Source organism: Hemicordylus capensis, chromosome 17, assembly GCF_027244095.1.
Source record: "Hemicordylus capensis ecotype Gifberg chromosome 17, rHemCap1.1.pri, whole genome shotgun sequence".
NCBI lineage: Eukaryota > Metazoa > Chordata > Lepidosauria > Squamata > Cordylidae > Hemicordylus > Hemicordylus capensis.
In genome coordinates, this window is record NC_069673.1 from 1,168,501 (window position 1) to 1,185,396 (window position 16,896).

General features: G+C 50.7%; 1 protein-coding gene across 3 annotated transcripts in view; it reads right to left on the minus strand.

Annotated features, from left to right (window-relative positions):
• COL5A1 (collagen type V alpha 1 chain) overlaps positions 1 to 16,896 on the minus strand; it is a 374,283-nt gene that overhangs the window by 54,822 nt on the left and 302,565 nt on the right. For all 3 annotated transcript variants that reach the window (XM_053282026.1, XM_053282025.1, XM_053282024.1), the window contains exons 29-34: positions 13,215 to 13,268; positions 9,054 to 9,161; positions 8,419 to 8,472; positions 5,140 to 5,193; positions 1,558 to 1,602; positions 1,367 to 1,420 (exon numbers count right to left, since the gene is read on the minus strand). In XM_053282026.1, coding sequence (XP_053138001.1) covers positions 1,367 to 1,420; positions 1,558 to 1,602; positions 5,140 to 5,193; positions 8,419 to 8,472; positions 9,054 to 9,161; positions 13,215 to 13,268 — 369 coding nt within the window. The remainder of the gene's footprint in view (positions 1 to 1,366; positions 1,421 to 1,557; positions 1,603 to 5,139; positions 5,194 to 8,418; positions 8,473 to 9,053; positions 9,162 to 13,214; positions 13,269 to 16,896) is intronic.

The window sequence follows — 16,896 nt, forward strand, 5'->3', positions numbered from 1 at the left end:
GAAGTTGTCCTTATGGGCAGTAACCTGCTTGGAAGGAAGGGTCTCCTCATGAGCAAGCCAAGAGAGGCAGCAGGCCTCTCACCACCGACTTTCCTTCCAAAGAACAAAAGCACTTACTCCTCTAGGTTTTGATACATCTAAAGGGCAATGGGTGTGTGAGGGGGAACCGAGAATGTTGCCTCTGGCCAGATATAGGTTGCTTACATGCGGAAAACAGCTACTCAAGAGGTCCATTTTCAAACTGCAGTACCTCGGGCACTAATTAACAGATTGGCACCAAATTTGGAACAATAGTGCAGTCTGTCCCCTAGTTGCTGTGTGCCAAATTTCAAGTGAACTGGACAACGGGTTTGGATTTTAGGAGTAGCAGAAGAGTCAGGGTTTTATAATCGTGGCATGCTGTTTTCACACCTCATCTGAACTATACAGGCACTGCTGGGTCCACATAACGATTTTCTCCCCCTTCCCCTCCTGTATTGCTTATAAACAGACTTGCAGAATGGATCACATCAGGGGTTTTCGGAGGGGAGATTGGGGGGAATATTCTGAGCAGATAATGAACTCCTCCTGAGAGATGGATGTGTCTGCAGAGCTAAAGATTGATCAAAAATTCACGTGGACACAAAACAGAGCCTTTGGGATAAAAAAGCAGACACAGTGAGGGGGATTGGGATGCACCCCTTGGATCGTACCATGCAGTTGCTCGGGGAGATGCTGTGCCTTGGATGGGCCAGGGGAAGAGGGATGGGAAAGGCCCCAAAGAGGCTGCAGTAGGCTGCCATAAAGCATGTCCATGAACAATCTGTGAATGGAATTCACGGATGTCTGTTCCCCTCTGTGCACGCTGCCATGGGGCATCTCATTAAACTGAGGGCCAGGAAACAGAGGACTAACAAAAGGAAGTCCTTTTTCGCACTTCGCACAGTTAACCTATGGAATTCTCTGCCACAGGATGTGGTGATGGCCACTAGCTTGGATGGCTTTAAAAGGGGGTTAGACAAATTCAGTGGCTACTTGTCTGGTGGCTATAAGCCACCTCCAGCTTCAGAGCGAAGATGCCTCTGAATCCCAGTTGCAGGGGAGCAACAGCAGGAGAGAGGGCGTGCCCTCATCGACATGCCCTGTCAGCTTCTCAGGGGCCACTGGAGGGCCACTGTGGGAAACAGGATGCTGGACTCAATAGGCCTTGGGCCTCATCCAGCAGGGCTCTTCTTATATTATTATGGCTGTGGCACTAGGCTCTTTTCAGAGACTCCCCTCTTGACTAAACAAGCCAATTGGGATGGGGGTGAGGACACAACCCCCCTACTGAGAACCTCCAAGTCTGGGATGGGGAGCTGGGTTCGAGGAATCCCGCCTGCAATACCTTCGGCCCCGGTTTCCCTGTGATCCCTCGTTGGCCTCGTTCTCCTCGGGGACCCTGAAAAAGATACAAAAGAGAAGCCGTTACTGAATTGCCCGGATGCAGACACAAAACCGAGACTCCAGAGTGGGCCGGGGGCGGGCGGGGGGGGGGGGTCTGGAGGAATGAGGAGGGGAAAGGAAAAGGTTTCTCACCGTCGGGCCTCGCTGTCCTCTCGGTCCCGGCTTGCCAGGGGTGCCCTGCAATCAGAGAGAGGAGACATGGGTGGCCTGCTAGCTAAGTTGCCGAATTCAGTCATGTTTGGTTCTAACCCGTCATGTCCCAGGGGTTGGGGGTCACAAACACATGGAGAGAATATTCAGTGGGAATAGAAAATAAATTCTGGAGACACGGGCTTACGACAGACTGCAGCTCTGCGCACATCACAAACCGGACAAAGTGACTTCTCGGCGTTGCCGGCTTAGGAATCGGCCAGATGTACCCAATTTGGGGGACGGTGATTAATCCCGACGGGGGAAAAGGGAGCGACAGCTGGGCCCAAATATGCCGCCGTATTAACCTCCATTACCGAGTTCCCAGAAGGCAAGCGGTGGGTCTCGGAAGCCGGCGGCTGAATTCAATTACCACTTGCTAACGTCAGGGTTGGCCTTGCCACCAGGGAGACAATGCATGGTATATTATGGGATGAAGGTGGGGGGGGGGGGGGCGCTGAAAAGCACACAGCCAGCTGGCATGGCTGTAGAATTTGAGGTCCCCAAAGGAGAAAGCTCTGTCTGGGCTGGACAAGTTGCGGGGTGGGCATAAACGGCCCAGTCCAGGAGGAGACGGGCTTCTAGGGCTTTGCTTAGAACGATAGCAGAAGCAATGGGGCTTTTTTTGGTGGGGAACCGAGTGGTTAGCATGGGGTCGTTCCATTTCACTTGCAGAGGTTTGCGGAGCATTTCTGGTCCCTACGGGTATGCCAGGGAAGGCCAGACAGCCACACAGCGCCTGCTGTATCTTGTACAGGCCCCCCGGTGGGCATCCAGACCAAGGAAGGGCTTTGCAGAATGGCTGCACTGATGCAAGGAGCTTGGACAGTGGTGCAAAGGAACGGAGAGTTGCAGGATGTTGCTCTTGTGCCAAAGTTCTCTCGGCGGCAGATGAGGCACCCCCTGCACACTGCACACCTAGTCTGCAATGGAGGCTCTGGACTGAGCTTCAGTAGCTGACCCCACAGCTTTGCACTCGTGCCCCTCTGCAAGAGCTTTGTGATGAGGCCAGCCCTTGTCTCTTAGCGGGCTTTCCTAGTAGGTCCTGCCTCTCACCCAAGCATACAGCCCCCCTTGGCCCCACGTGCTGAAAGGTATCCCACCCCCACCCCCTGGGTCTTCACTCATTCTAGGAACATAGGGAGCTGCAAAAGCGAGATGGACCAATGGTCTGACTCAGTATATGGCAGCTTCCTATGTTCCTATGAACAGCGGAAGCTGCCTCATACCGAGTCAGACCCTTGGTCCAGCTAACTCAGTCTTGTCTACACTGCCTGGCAGCGGCTCTCCATGGTTTTGGGCAGGAGTCGCTTCCAGCTCGACCTGGAGATGCTGCCAGGGATTGAACCTGGGGCCTTCCGCATGCAAAGCAGATGCTCTTCCACTGATCTATGGCCCCCTCCCCTAAGGGGGAATCTCTTACAGCACTCTCATAGAGTCTCCCGTCCAGGTGCAAACCAAGACAAACCTTGCTTAGCAAAGGGGACAGTTCATGCTCACCCCCACAAGACCAGCTCTGCTCCCACATTCTCCCGTCTTTCTTCAGCTCCTTAATGCATCTGCCCGGCTTCTCCTCCTCCTCTACTGAGGTTCCTCTTTCTCAGGGCAAAACTAGACATAACTCTAAGCACCTTGTTTGGTCCCGAGTGTTTTGTCCCCCCCCAAAAAAAACAGCTGTGGTGACCCTAATCCAGGATCAGGGCCAAGGCAGAGGCAAAGGGTTAGATGCACCTTGCGCCATGTTGTGGTCCCAATCCAGACAGGTGCTATTTATGTGGGGCCGGGGGACACGCACTAGACCAAACGACGAGTTTCAGGTCCCACTTTGCCTGGCCCTCAGTCTCACTACTCTTCCAGCTCCCTTCAGCCACTTTGCCTCTGGGCTCCATCATGCCTCTTAACTCCCCTGCTTCCTGGGACCTCTCCTTAGTCATCAGCTTGCCCCGCAAAGCGACTCCGTCCGCTCTCTAGGCCCCGGGTGAGCTCTTACATCCACTCACACTGGTAACCTTGCCTTCCTGCAGCAGGATTGGGAGCACTGAACCCTGAGCAACTGGGATGATGCTGTGCATGCCATGCTCTCATCCGTCTCGGCCAATCAGGGCCCGCGGATTCACCGTTGCCCTATCGGTGTTTAGACTGGCAGATTGGGACAGGCTGTACTCAGCGGGTGTCACTTCTCATAAATCCCCTTGCTATCCCGTTTGCTTTTGTCTGCCACTCAGCAAGGACGGGGGTGAGATGTCCTTCCTGTCACAAGAAAGCGGCCACCTTGACGGCATCCGGTGCCCCCCAACGGCTTGGGGGCAGCACAGCTGCCAGAAAGCAAAAACAAACCAAAGGGATGGCAGGTGAGGGAGACAATTTGTGGCTCGCAATCAAGAGACGAAAATTGTGCCGTGAAAATAAAGTGTGTTGGCAGGCGAGGGATACAGTGTGCCCCTCCTTCTCCTATCCCCGCCGTATGTAAACTAAATTTAGAGAGCACAATATTAACATGTTGAAAGGCAATTTATATCTCCTGCATTCCTCTCAAGCAGGCTGGTGCGAAGTAATTTGTATTTAAATGAGAGTAAAAGGGGAATTTAACACCATGCCTGCTCTCCTGCCACACAAGGCAGCTGCTGGAGTGGGGTGGGGGGGTGGGGGGCGGCTCCCACGCCTTTAATATTTGCTCCCTGATTATGCAGCCAGAGCTGGCTTTGCAGGTGATAAGCCAGGCAAGAGCTGTTCAAAAGGAGCCCTCGGCATTTTCTAATTGCAAGGGACTCTTGGAAGTGATGCAGACTTGCAAGGCGTGACTGTGACAGGTGCTGGGGGAAGAGGAGAAGGAATCCAGCCAGGCATCAGACCAGACTGCCGGGAGGTTGTGGAGGGAGGTGGGTGGTAGGGATGTGCGAATCGATTCGGGCACAGATCGAATCAAATCGAAAATATCGATGCGTGCACTTCCCTAGTAGGCAGTTTGCTGCTCAGGAGTCAATACGGAACAGAAAAAGAAGCATGAAGCATGGCTGAGGGGAGCTTCAGGAATTATGACTGAACTGATTACACTGGTGTGTCCTGCAGCAAACATGTAACATGTAGATAGCATGCCAGTGTATGCATGCATTTTTTAAAGTAGTTGACTGGGCCAAGGTTCCTAGATGTATGCACACAGGGGTTTAGTAAACAATGTTCATGCACGTGTTGGGATGTCACCACATAACATCCAGAGAGGCAGCCACATCAGTCTGTCAAAGAAGATGTCTGTAGCCACTTTGTGCTAGGAAGTGAAGCTCTTCTCATGATCCGTGAAAAGAGCTTCGAGGCTGTCTGCGGGGAAGGAGGGTTGGGTGTAGGGATGCCCAGCCCCCCGGATCCCCAATAATGTACTTGGGTGTGGCTTTTGTGAAGGCAGAGAGGCGTGTGGTGGACCAACTTCCACCCGCCCAGCTTTTAGTCTCAGAACTATGCCGTGGAGAAAATGAGTGCTCTGCACCAAACAAGCAACCGTGGAAAGACGCAGGCAAGATGCCGACTTACCCTTCCTCCTTTCTCTCCATTGGCTCCGGGGAATCCTGGAAACCCGATGGACCCCTTGACAAAAAAGAAAGCACAAAAGGGAATGAGGAAAGGGGAGGGGAAACAGGGAGAATGCCACACCCCTGCCCAACATCCCTCTCCAGGAACTCTACACGGCGGACTTCATCATCACTCAACCCCTCAACAGCAGGAAGGCATTGAGGGAAGGTTGCCAGCTAGAGAGGCTACAGGAGTCTTGGACCTTCTGCAGGCAAAGCAGATTCTCTGCCACTGACCAACGGCCCCATTCCCTAAGGGGAATATCTCTTACATAGCCAACCATCCAAATGCAAACCCAAGTAGAAACCTGCTTAGCAAAGGGGGCAATTCATGCTCACTGCCACAAGGCCAGCTCTCCTCCCTAGCAATGCTGGGCCGTGATCAGCTCATCCAAGGGCTGGATCCGGTCGAAGTGCCCTAGGCCCCATGCGGATACCTGAGCAGGCCCACGGAATGGGGGTCGTCCCCTCCCCTCCGCAAGTCGCCCACATCGCGAGACCCCAAGCCCAGGCAATCAGTCAACTGGTGCAGCGCCCCCTTCAGGGATGGTTAGACTAGAGGTGCATAAGAAATAATGCAAATTTGGAGTGAGGTGGGGGAAGGAAATGGAACGAACAAGCCGCCAACAGGAAAGAAGCGTTTGTAGTTAATTATGTCTCCAGTGTCTAACAAGCCTGTTTTCCCAAGCATTATACATGAATAATAAAATGTGATTTTTATTTTTTTTTTAAAGAAAGGGAGAAAAAACACACCAGAAGATTGCCGGCGGGAGGGGGGGGGAGATGCCATAATTAACAAAAACGCCAAGTTCCCAAGCACCTTGAGGGCCTGATAAAAACCAGACAAGAGCTTTTCTAGTCACAGCCCAGGGAATTCTTCATTTTTGGATTCTTAAAAAGAAAATGTCTGCCAACTACCCAAATGGAGGTGGGCGTGGAGCTGATGGCTCCTCCAGCCAACGGCACCCCCCCCCCGCTTTCTTATTAAGGGGGCTCTGCCTTGTTAGTCATTCCCCTTAATTAATTATCTAAGAGCTTTCACGGGAGCTGGGCATTTGCATTCTTCTTTTTGCGGCTCAAAGTGTGGAAGCACAGAGAAACGGCAGCCGTCGCTGGCATCAAAGACTTCCCTTGGACGCCTGGAGTGGCTCGCCTATGACGCACTTTGATTCCTCGAGTCTCTGGGCCCTCCATGTTTCTCTCAAGTACCCCAGTGGCGCCCAAAGTCGCATCTCTGCTTAATAATTTAAGGCTGATGAGGTCGCTTAACACCAACAGCTCTTGAGGGGGCATCTGTAATTAGCAAGTTGCTTAGGAAGGCGCAAAGATGGGTGTGATCAAACCGCCCTCCGTTGGAAACTGACGGCACCAAATGTCACCCCAAATCACATTCATAGGCAATGTGGAAGTTCCTGCTCAGGAGAAACATCTGCGGGGAGGTTCAAAGGCAGGTTAACAGCCAAAACATCTGCAAAATTTCGCAAGGAGGTTCTGCCCAGCTCCACCCAAAATGCAATTCAGGGGAGATGGGGAGGATCTCTTTTAAAGCAAGTACAGAAAGGATTTTGCAGGGAAGCTAAAAAGGTTTCTGCAGGACTAGAACAATGCCTCAGTGGGGTGGGGGCTTACACGCTCCTAATTTCTAAGGACTATCAGCTAAATTGGAGCCACCTAATGGCACAGCGGGGAAGCAAACCTGCCTAGAGAGCAGGAGGCTGTGGGTTCGAATCCCCGCTGGTCTGTTGCCCAGAATATGGGGAACTCCTATGTCGGGCAGCAGCGCTATAGGAAGGTGCTGAAAAGCATCATCTCATACTGCGCGGGAGGAGGCAATGCTCAACCCCTCCTGTATTCTACCAAGAAAACCACAGGGCTCTGTGGTTGCCAGGAGTCAACAGCGACTCGACGGCACAACCTTTCCTTTTTCTTTATCAGCTAAATTGTTTGCTAATCATATCCACATTTTCCTATTTTTAGAAGAGTGCAGGATTAGGTTGGAGTGGGGCCTGAGACAAAAAGCGAAGGACTCCCCTCCACCACGCCCGACCTTCTACTGCATAGAGGTTTGAGGGTGAGAGTAAAGAACAAGCTGTCATCCGGTCAACAGGCTCTCCTCCCTCAGGGCCATAGGAACATATGGAGATGCCATATACTGAGTCAGACCCTTGGTCCATCTAGCTCAGGATTGTCTACCCAGACTGGCAGCGTCTTCTCCAAGGTTGCAAGCCGGGGTCTCTCTCAGCCCTGTCTTGGAGATGCTGCCAGGGAGGGAACTTGGAACCTTCTGCACGCAAGCAGGCAGATGCTCTTCCCAGAGTGAGCACTGAGTGCAATATCTTACAGTGCTCACATGTAGTCTCCCATTCAAATGTAAACCAGAGTGGACCCTGCTTAGAAAAAGGGACCAGTCATGCTTGCTACCACAGGACCAGCTCACCTGGTGGAGAGCTTTTTGCCACACACATATACCGCCCCCCCCACCGCCTTGTTCAGTTGTAGCTCTGCCCCCAATTAGAAAGAAGGAAATGTCCTTCACAGTAGCCTTCGGCCAGACCACAAAGCAAAATCCAGTCTTTGTGCTGGGTCCTTTACCACAACCTTCCATCACTCCTACCTCCATCTCCAACCATTCCCAATGCTCCATATGGCTGCAAGAGCACGCTCTGGATATGCTGCCAGAAGAGGGGCACCCAACAGGCTCAGAATGACAACCGAAGCAAATGGGGTTGGAAGCAATAGTTGCCCCTCCAACAAATATGAGTCACATTTTTTTATTTGGTCATATAAAGCGATGCCCAACTGTGAGCCCTTGTTGAGTACCTGGCCTCCGAGGCTGGAACTAGAGGCTGGCATGACTAGAACCAATGGGTTGAAGTGGCAAGGAACCAGATTGAGGCTAGACACTGAGAGGAACCTCCTGACTTCAAGAGCTGTTCAACAATGGAACAGCCTGCCTCATGAAATGGTGGGCTTTCCTTCGCTGGAGGTTTCCTACCAGAGGCTGGACGGCCATCTCTCAGGGACGCTGGAGCAGATTCCTGCCCTGACCTCAAAGGCCGCTTCCAACTCAAACATTCAATGATCCAAGTACAAAATTTGTCATGCAACTTCACCGTGAAGCAAGGCCATACTGCAATTCTACCCCACACAGGCTGCAATGGGTCTCTCACCGTGTCTGCTAGAACTGACTCTGCACAAGAGCCCCAAGAGGAAATTGGTTTACAATTAAAGCCAAACTTACCTTGGGGCCCAGTCTCCCAGGATAACCTGGCAATCCAGGAACTCCAAGCTTTCCCTATAACAATAAACCAATATTTATTTATTTTTCAAGTAATAAGCAAAGCATAGAACAATATATACATTTCGAAGTGTGCTAATCTAAACTCCAGAATTCACCTTCTCTGTTACAATGCCATAGCAAAGTTTGTGGGGGACAGGGTTGTGGGGAAGCGATAGCTGTGGACCGGAGAGTGCTTCAGAACCTAGATGAGCCTAATTTGAGACGAGGGAACACCTAGCTTTCTCGGTTAGGAGAAGAACAGATGAGAAGAAGGTTTCAGGGCAACTTGGAATCCAAGCAACGGTGGTATGTTGGCGGCATCTGGTTACACTTTGATCAAGTCTGCCCCCTTGAATCTAGAGGGGTTTGGTCAGACATAACATCTGCAGCAATGCGGAGGGGTGGGATGCTAAACTAATACCAAGGGAGAATTTCCTACGTCTCCAGCCAATATTAAGCCCGACAGGAAGCAGATGCAGAGACCTAAGGAAAGGCCTAACAGGATCATACAATCAGGATGACAGACCCAACTATTCTCAGCACCAGATGGGCCTCTTGCATTCTCTGCTAGACTATCCAAGCAGCAGAATCATTACCTTTTCGCCACCAGGACCCAACGGGCCAGGATCTCCATTGGGGCCTCCACGACCTTTGGGGCCTTCCGGCCCATCCTCTCCCCGAGGTCCAGGAGGACCGATTTCGCCCTGGCAAGAAAGAAAAAGAGAGCTGAACTCCTGTGACATATTTTAAACTCCTCTCGCAGCCACTGTTAAGAAAATACTGAAGAGCAATATTAATCAGAACTGGCCCCAGACTGCACCTAAAGCTAACTGACTAGAGAGTAACCGTCTCCCTTGGGTTTCTTTCTAGATTGTGATGTGAGCCCTTTGGGGACAGGCAAACTATCATTTATTTTTCTGTGAAAGCCGCTTTGTGAACTTTTGTTGAAAAGTGGTAGATTTTTTTAAAAAGCCACTCAATGGTGCAGTGGCAAGGTAACTTGCCTAGGGAGCAAGAGGTTGCCGGTTCGAATCCCTGCTGGTATGTTTCCCAGACTATGGGAAGCGCCTCTATCGGGCAGCAGCGATACAGGAAGATGCTGAAAGGCATCATCTCATATTGTGTGGGAGGAGGCAATGGCCAACCAAAGACAACTACAGGGCTCTGTGGGCACCACGAGTCAACACCAACTTGATGGCACAACTTTAAATAGTAATTATAGTGGTAGTAAAGGAATTTTGCGGGGTTTTATGTGGATGCTAATGGAGGACAAATATACAAGGAATTCTGGGGGATGGGGAAAGAGTGTAGAAACTAGTGGAAGTTTTTTGGGGGTGGGGGTTGTGGCAGCAGGGAAAAAATGAATATTTCCACTTGGAAACCACAGAAAACATCAATGTGGGTTGTTAGTCAAGCTGTATGGTGGGTCACATTACTGCATAAGGGAGAGTCCAAAGCCCAATTCAGACATTATACTGTACAAGTGTACAGATGTCTGCACACCATATAGGTGTTTGTGTGAATGACTGCACCTGGGTTCATTTTAAAAGTGAACCTGGATCCAGGCCCTTCAGATGTATGGTACAGATCAGAAATGGACTTCTGTGCCTGTGTTCAGCATAACGTGTGGATGACTGTTCCTGGGTACAGATCCGTACCTGTGTACACTCAACACTCATTGTACGTAATGTGTGAATGGGCCTCCAATCTGGTAAATCATCTTGGCAGGCAGCACACAAAGTGGATAGAACCAGGACTAGAACTGAACATGGGGAACTGCCTCAGATCAAGTCAGACCACTGGGTCCATCTAGCGCCATATTGTTGAGACCAGGGGTTGAAAACCTCGGGGCCCCAGATGCTGTTGAACTACAACTCCCACCATTGGCGATTGTTGCTGGGAATGATGTGAGTTGTAGCCCCACAGCATCTGGGGGCCGGAGGTTTGGAGCCCCCAGTCTCAACAACACAGAGCTGGATGGGTCAACTTTTCAGAGTGTCTAGCAGGGGTCCTTCCCAGCCCTACATGGAAAGTCCGAGGACTGAATCTGAGACCTTCTACCTGCAAAGTCAGGGCTCTGCCAACATCCCCAGATTTCACTAAAGCAAAAGGTTCCTGCTTTAGGAAAATGGCTCTGAGAAATTTCAGAGGACGCCAAAACAACACCGAGGTATTTCAATGGGGGGGGGGGGACAGTTCCCTAAATGTCCACAAAAGCAGCCAGCATGAAGTCACCCCAGTGAGGACACCTGGAACAATCCACCCTTCCACTTGGAGTTCTCAACCGGCCAAGTTGCCCTTGAGAGATCCCTCCCTCTGTGTCTCTCCTAGACTAATGGCTTTGCTTTCACACTCAGAGAGGCCGGCCCCTTCTTCCAGCCATAGCCTTTCCCGCTCGACTTCAATTATCCTTTTGAAATCTGTTACGAACACTCGCTTCTCTTCTTGCAGAAGATCCCTGAAGCTCGGGCTTAAACACATGGAATTTCCTCCCCCAGCTCCACCCCCAGTTCACAATAAGCCCCCAGGAGATGTTCTAATTAAAGGCTGATTTGTGGAGGGGAAGAGCGGAATAAAGACCAGTACAAAGGACCTGGCCTGCAGGGAGAAACAGGGTTGATTCGGGAGGCTTGAATGAGTCTTGCCTTTTGAACACAGCGCTGAAAAATGGTTTCCCCTTGCAAAAGGAAAAAAGGGGGGGGGGGAGGGAAAAGGAAAGCATAGATGTCTCTGAGGCAGGCTGGCCCAAGAATCCCACTAATTTCACCCCCTTAGCCCAAAGAGCATTCTGTCAATTGATAACTTGCCCAAGTAATTGGTGAGAAGTTGCTCTCTTCTGCCATGCATACGCAACTGGGAGAAATAGACAGCACATCTTCCCAGAGAGGCAAACCTTTCCTTCCGAGTGTCAGCTGCTCCCCTCTCATTGAAGCAATGAACCATGCTGGCCTAAGCAACCAGGAAACCTCTCGGTCCCCTTGAGCTAAAAAGGAGACACTAATGGAGCCTGCCTGCTTTGCCAAATGCATTCACGTTCCCAAATGCGTCCACGTTCCCAGGTGAGGGGGAAAGGTCCCAAAGCCAGCACGAGGCTGCTGTTGCTCGGGAAGAGACAATTATTGAATAGGAATATCAGGAGCAGTCCAGCAAGCATAGCTAGTGGAGGTGGGGGTGGATTATGCATTCTCTTTCAAAATAATAAGGATTTTAAAACCTCAGCTGTAACCGCAGAGCCTGGTAGGCAGCAGGAAATGTTTTTCACCCTTGGGTTCTCAAACCTGGGTCCTCAGATGAGAACAGCCCTGCTGGGTCAGGCCCAAGGAGGCCCATCTAGTCCAGCATGCTCTTTCCCCCCACTGAGGCCCACCAGAAGGGCCCACCACAGGCAAGAAGTGAGGGCATGCTTTCTCTCTTGCTATTGCTCTCCTGCAACTGGGAACTGGAGGTGCCCTAAAGCTCTCAGACTAGTAGCCACTGAGAGACGCTGTCCTCCATGAATTTGTCCATGCCCCTTTTAAAGTCATCCAAGCTAGTGGCCATCACCGCATCCCATGGCCGAGGATTCCATAGACTAATTATGTGCTGTGTGAAAAAGGTGTTGCAGTGCAATTTCCATCATTCCCAGCTGAGTATGATGGGAGTTGCAATTAGGGATGTGCACGGATCGATTTTTTAAAAATTTGATTTGTGCCCGAATCAAATCACCCCTGATTTGTTTTGTGTCCGACTCTGTCCTCTGAATCACCCCAGATTAGATTTGGATTCGATTCAGATTTGGATCTATTTGGACCAATTATAAAGGTCCTAGGGGCACCAAATTTGGGTGGTGGGCAGGTCCCCACGGGTGCCACCTACCACCCAAATTTCAAGGCAGTGGGGCTTTGTTGATTATTCTAAATTCTAGAAACTGAGCAGTACTGCCTTGCGGGTGGGAGCGGGGTGTAGTTGGCACATGGCAGTTGAGAGTTGGCACTGTCCACAGACAGTCAAAATGAATAGAAGAAATGAGGGTTTGTAATGAATCCTCATAGGGATTCATTGAGTAAAAGGTATTACACACCAAAGAATCCAAACACTTGAAAAATAGTGACCACACATTTTGCTCCATAACTCCACTTCTACAAGGGCTAGAGCTTAGCTCTTTTTTTAAAAAAAAAGGAAAGCTGGGAATCTGGGGAAATTAGCAGGAGGAATCCAAATCTCGAATCAATTCAAATAGAATCTGGCATGATTTGATTTGGACCCAAATTGATCCGCACATCCCTAGTTGCAATCCAACACCATCTGGCCATTGTAGTCCAGCTTCAGGCCACTGTGGCTAGGGATGACGGAGGGGAGGTGCTAGGGATGATGGGAGTTGTAGTCCAACATCTGGAGACCCAAATGGGAGAACCTTTCCCTTATAACACAATGAGCTTCACTGCAACAGGACCTAGCAACGGCTGCCACTCTCTAGCTTTCATGCTTCCAAGTCATCCGTCCATGCACAGAGAGCGCAACCTTCCCTCCCAAAGCATCTGTCTGCCTCCCAATTTCAGATGAGACCCAGAAGTATCAAGGATCAGAAACAGAAATGACTTTGTGCTTCCTTGAGATGCCTGGAGCAGCTCTAACACACTTGGGAGTTCTTTGTTCACAGTTCTTTGTCGAAAAGGGTTATTTCGGGAAAATAGCCCCTGCAACAGAGCCCTGAGCAGCGTCTGCCTCTGCTTCATGAAAACCAGCCTGGAAAAAGATCGCGTTGCCAAAAAGCTCACCCTGTCTCCTTTAATGCCCATGTCGCCTTTGAATCCTGGGAAGCCATCTTCACCCTGGAGGAGAACAGGAAGAAAAACCACACTTGTTACCAAGATCTCTGTATATACAGAAGCACACACAAAGAGAGAGAAACAACCTGCTTGCTGGCTCTGTGGTCTACTGACTACAAAGACCATGAAACCATTCCTGCAACTCCTCAGTTCAGGTATGGAGGAAGGGGAAGAGAGGAGAGGAGAGACAGCCCATCCCAGAGATATTCAAGGACTCCTCACTTCAACAGGCATGGTGAAAACCCTCCCTCTTTTTCTTCACTGCTTACCCAAGAACCTGCCTGCAGGTTCTCTGCAGACAAAAGACAGTGGTGTCAAAGTGCTGCGTTCGGATGGGTTCAGACATCATGCAGAACCATGGTTTCGTCCAACTGGTTAATCTGTATGTCTGAACCTGCACACCATGGTTTATTTCAGGTGGTCAAACCAGGATCTGCACCCAAAGTCTGAAGTCAGTTGGTGTGTCCTAATGGTGGCCCTGTGTGAAGTCTGAGCCTGAAATGTTGGTTTCATCTTGGAACATAGGCAGCTGCTAAATACTGAGTCAGACCATTGGTCCATCTAGCTCAGTATTGACTAAACAGACTGGCAGCGGCTTCTCCAAGGTTGCAGGAAGAAATCTCTCTCAGTCCTGTCTGGGAGAAGCCAGGGAGGGACCTTGGAACCTTCTGCTCTTCCCAGAGCAGCTCCATCCCTTAAGGGGAAGATCTTGCAGGGCTCACACTTCTAGTCTCCCATTCATATGCAACCAGGGAGGACCCTGCTTAGCTAAGGGGACCCTGAAGTTCGAACCTTGCAAGGCTCTCACTGAGAGAGCACCAGACCAGGATCATGGGAGGAACCCACAATATGAAGAGGGGAAACCCCCACAAAATTTTGGGACAGTTCACAGAGGTCATCCAGCTTTGGCAAATACTTAGTCAAAACAAACCATGCTTTCATGTGACGTTTGAACATGTCCACTGCGTGTCTGCCTTGACTGGTCTGCTAAGGACCAGGATAAGGACCACGCCTGCCTGTCATGGGATTCCTGCCCTTTGCAAAGCATTCTGGGGGCTGTTCAAAGGTGCATCCAGAGCGCTCTCAGGCTTGACAGGTCCATGCGGCTCCCTGCAAGTTGAGCGAAGGCCCAGCTGTCCCTGGGCAGCCCATAATGCTAGGCAAAGTCTCTTGGTGGGATGCTCATCCTAGACCACTGACCCTCCGCATCAGAGGGTTCCGGGCAAGTGTCCGAGCTCCCCTAGGTCTTAGGACGCCACTTGACAACTCCGGCCCGTAGCGGCAATTCCCTCCAGCCCCGACCACAGGAGGCGACTCTGTTCCACGCAGAGGCAGGGCAGGCAGCAGTCCAGCAGGTAAGCAGTCCAGCAGGAAAGACTCGGTTTCCGCAGCAACCAGATTTTACTTGGGGGCAGGAGAACCAATAAGTTGTTTGATAAAGGAGCCCCCCCCCTGCTTTCTGGGCACAAAGACTACGGCAGAAGGTTGTGTTTCCTTGGAGAGGATGGGAAGTCTTTGGTTTGACATACACACAAATCGAAGAGATATCTTCCAGAGGGGGAGCTCCGTTAGTCTGTGGCAGGAAACGCAACAAATGGTCTCCAGGCACTTTAAAAACGAACACAGGGATGAAAGCAGAAGCATTCATGGGTAGAACCCATTGAATCAGATGCATGAAGTGAAATTCTTTGTAGGGAGATAAATGAAAATTTAAAAATGGAGGTGATCAAATGCAAGAGGAAATGCAAAAAGTCTTGTCTCTCGACAAGCTTAAGGAGGAGGAAAGAGGCCCATTCACACATTATGTTCAACACGCGTACGAGTGTACAGTGGTACAGATGTGGACCCAGGTCCAGCCATTCACAGGTTAAGCTGGATGCAGGTACAAAAGTACACTCCCTATCTGCACCCTGCACTGTCTCCAGGTTCACCTTCAAATGAACACAGGCACAGTCATTCACACAAACACATGTATGAGTGTACAGCTATCTGCAGCTTCGTACCAGCAGCATGTCTGAATTGGGCTACAGCCTTTTGCATGTGACTTTGCTGCTTTCAGTTTTTGTTCTCCATGCCAGGTGTACCTCACCTTGGGCCCCCAGGTGCTGCTGGGACTACCCCACCACAATGGCTGAGAGTAATGGGCTACTGTCCACAACATCTAGGGACCCAGGGTTAGGAACCGCTGGTCTAGACTGATCTAGACATCCCTACTTCCTGGGGATTTCACTTCATGCAACTGAGGCACTGGAGGCCACAGACACTTATGCTACCACACACGTTTCAAGTCTTGGGACCCCGGCGGTTTACACAATCAGAAACCCGGAGGGACGAGAGTCCTACCCAAGAACGGGAGCTGCAGGAGCTCCTGGTTCCCACTCACATTCAAGTAAAAAGCAAAGTCAGAGGCACTAGCAGGGATGGTCTGCCACGCAGCAGCTGGGCGGGAGGGCTTTTCCTCCTACCCCATTCAGCAGCTGAGCACAGCTGCTCGGTGGGACGGCACGCTCGTCCCCCAGCTGTCACTTAGCAGACAAGCGCAAAACGGGAAGGCGACTCCTAAACATGGGTAGAACAGTTGCCTATCCAATTACTGATCATGTGGCGGTGGTGGAGAGAGAGAGTGGGGGGGGCGAGGGGGGAGAGAAGGGGGGAGAGAGAGAGAGGGGTGAGACCCTAGGAGGACATCTTTTTTGTGTATGCATCCATCATATTTATTGATCACCTGATACGTGTATCCCTAGGCGGTGTACATGGTTCTAAAAATACAACCGCCATAAAACCCAGAATAAAACACAATTAAAACAGTTTTACAGAGTAGGAACAATTCAAACCATTTAAAAAATATTTCTAACTAAAAGCCTGAGAAAACAGGTATGTCGTAAGGGTATTCTTAAAGGCAGCCAGTGATGGGGAAACTCTTTTTTTGCTGAAGCCCCCTTACGGCCTCCCACAAAAAAAAAAAAAAAACCCCTAACCCGCAACGGAAGCCCCCGGGGCGTCCTCTGCCTGGTGCCACACCAGCCTGCCAGAAAGGCCTTCCGCTCCATTGATATAAATACCGGGAATTCGCCGGCACAGGCGACAAATTATTTTGAAAGATAACCGGGTTTATTGTCACCGAGACCATTTCACACCAGCCTTCTCGGCGCGGACTCAAGGACAGCGCTAATATTTCTTCCAGTCGGCACAGGTTTAACTGCAGAGTTCCAATCAATAGTGTATCAAGTCCTAAAGCAAGCTTGTCAGGTGCTAAAACACAGCCGCAGTAACAGAAAGAAAGAAAGAGAAAGCCCAACTCTGGGGTTTAGGGAAGGTCTCTGCTAGCTGGCGCCCTGGTTATAATTGTCAGCTTTGCTGGTGATGGACTACCGGATACGAGCAGAGGGAAGCCGGGGAGATTGAAGGTCAGAACACGGCCGGCATATTGTACAGCCTCTGCTCCTCCTCTGGGGGGACATGTATACCTGTATACCTGAACTACACAGAGATGGCAGCTTGTCAAAACTCTCTTTAAACACAGTGCTTAAATAGCTGCTGCAATGCTGCCTCTGGCAGTGTGCAGTCCTTCTCCGGGCTGAATTCCCCGGGCTGGCTCCGAAGGAAGCTCGCTTTCCAAAAGGTGTAAATC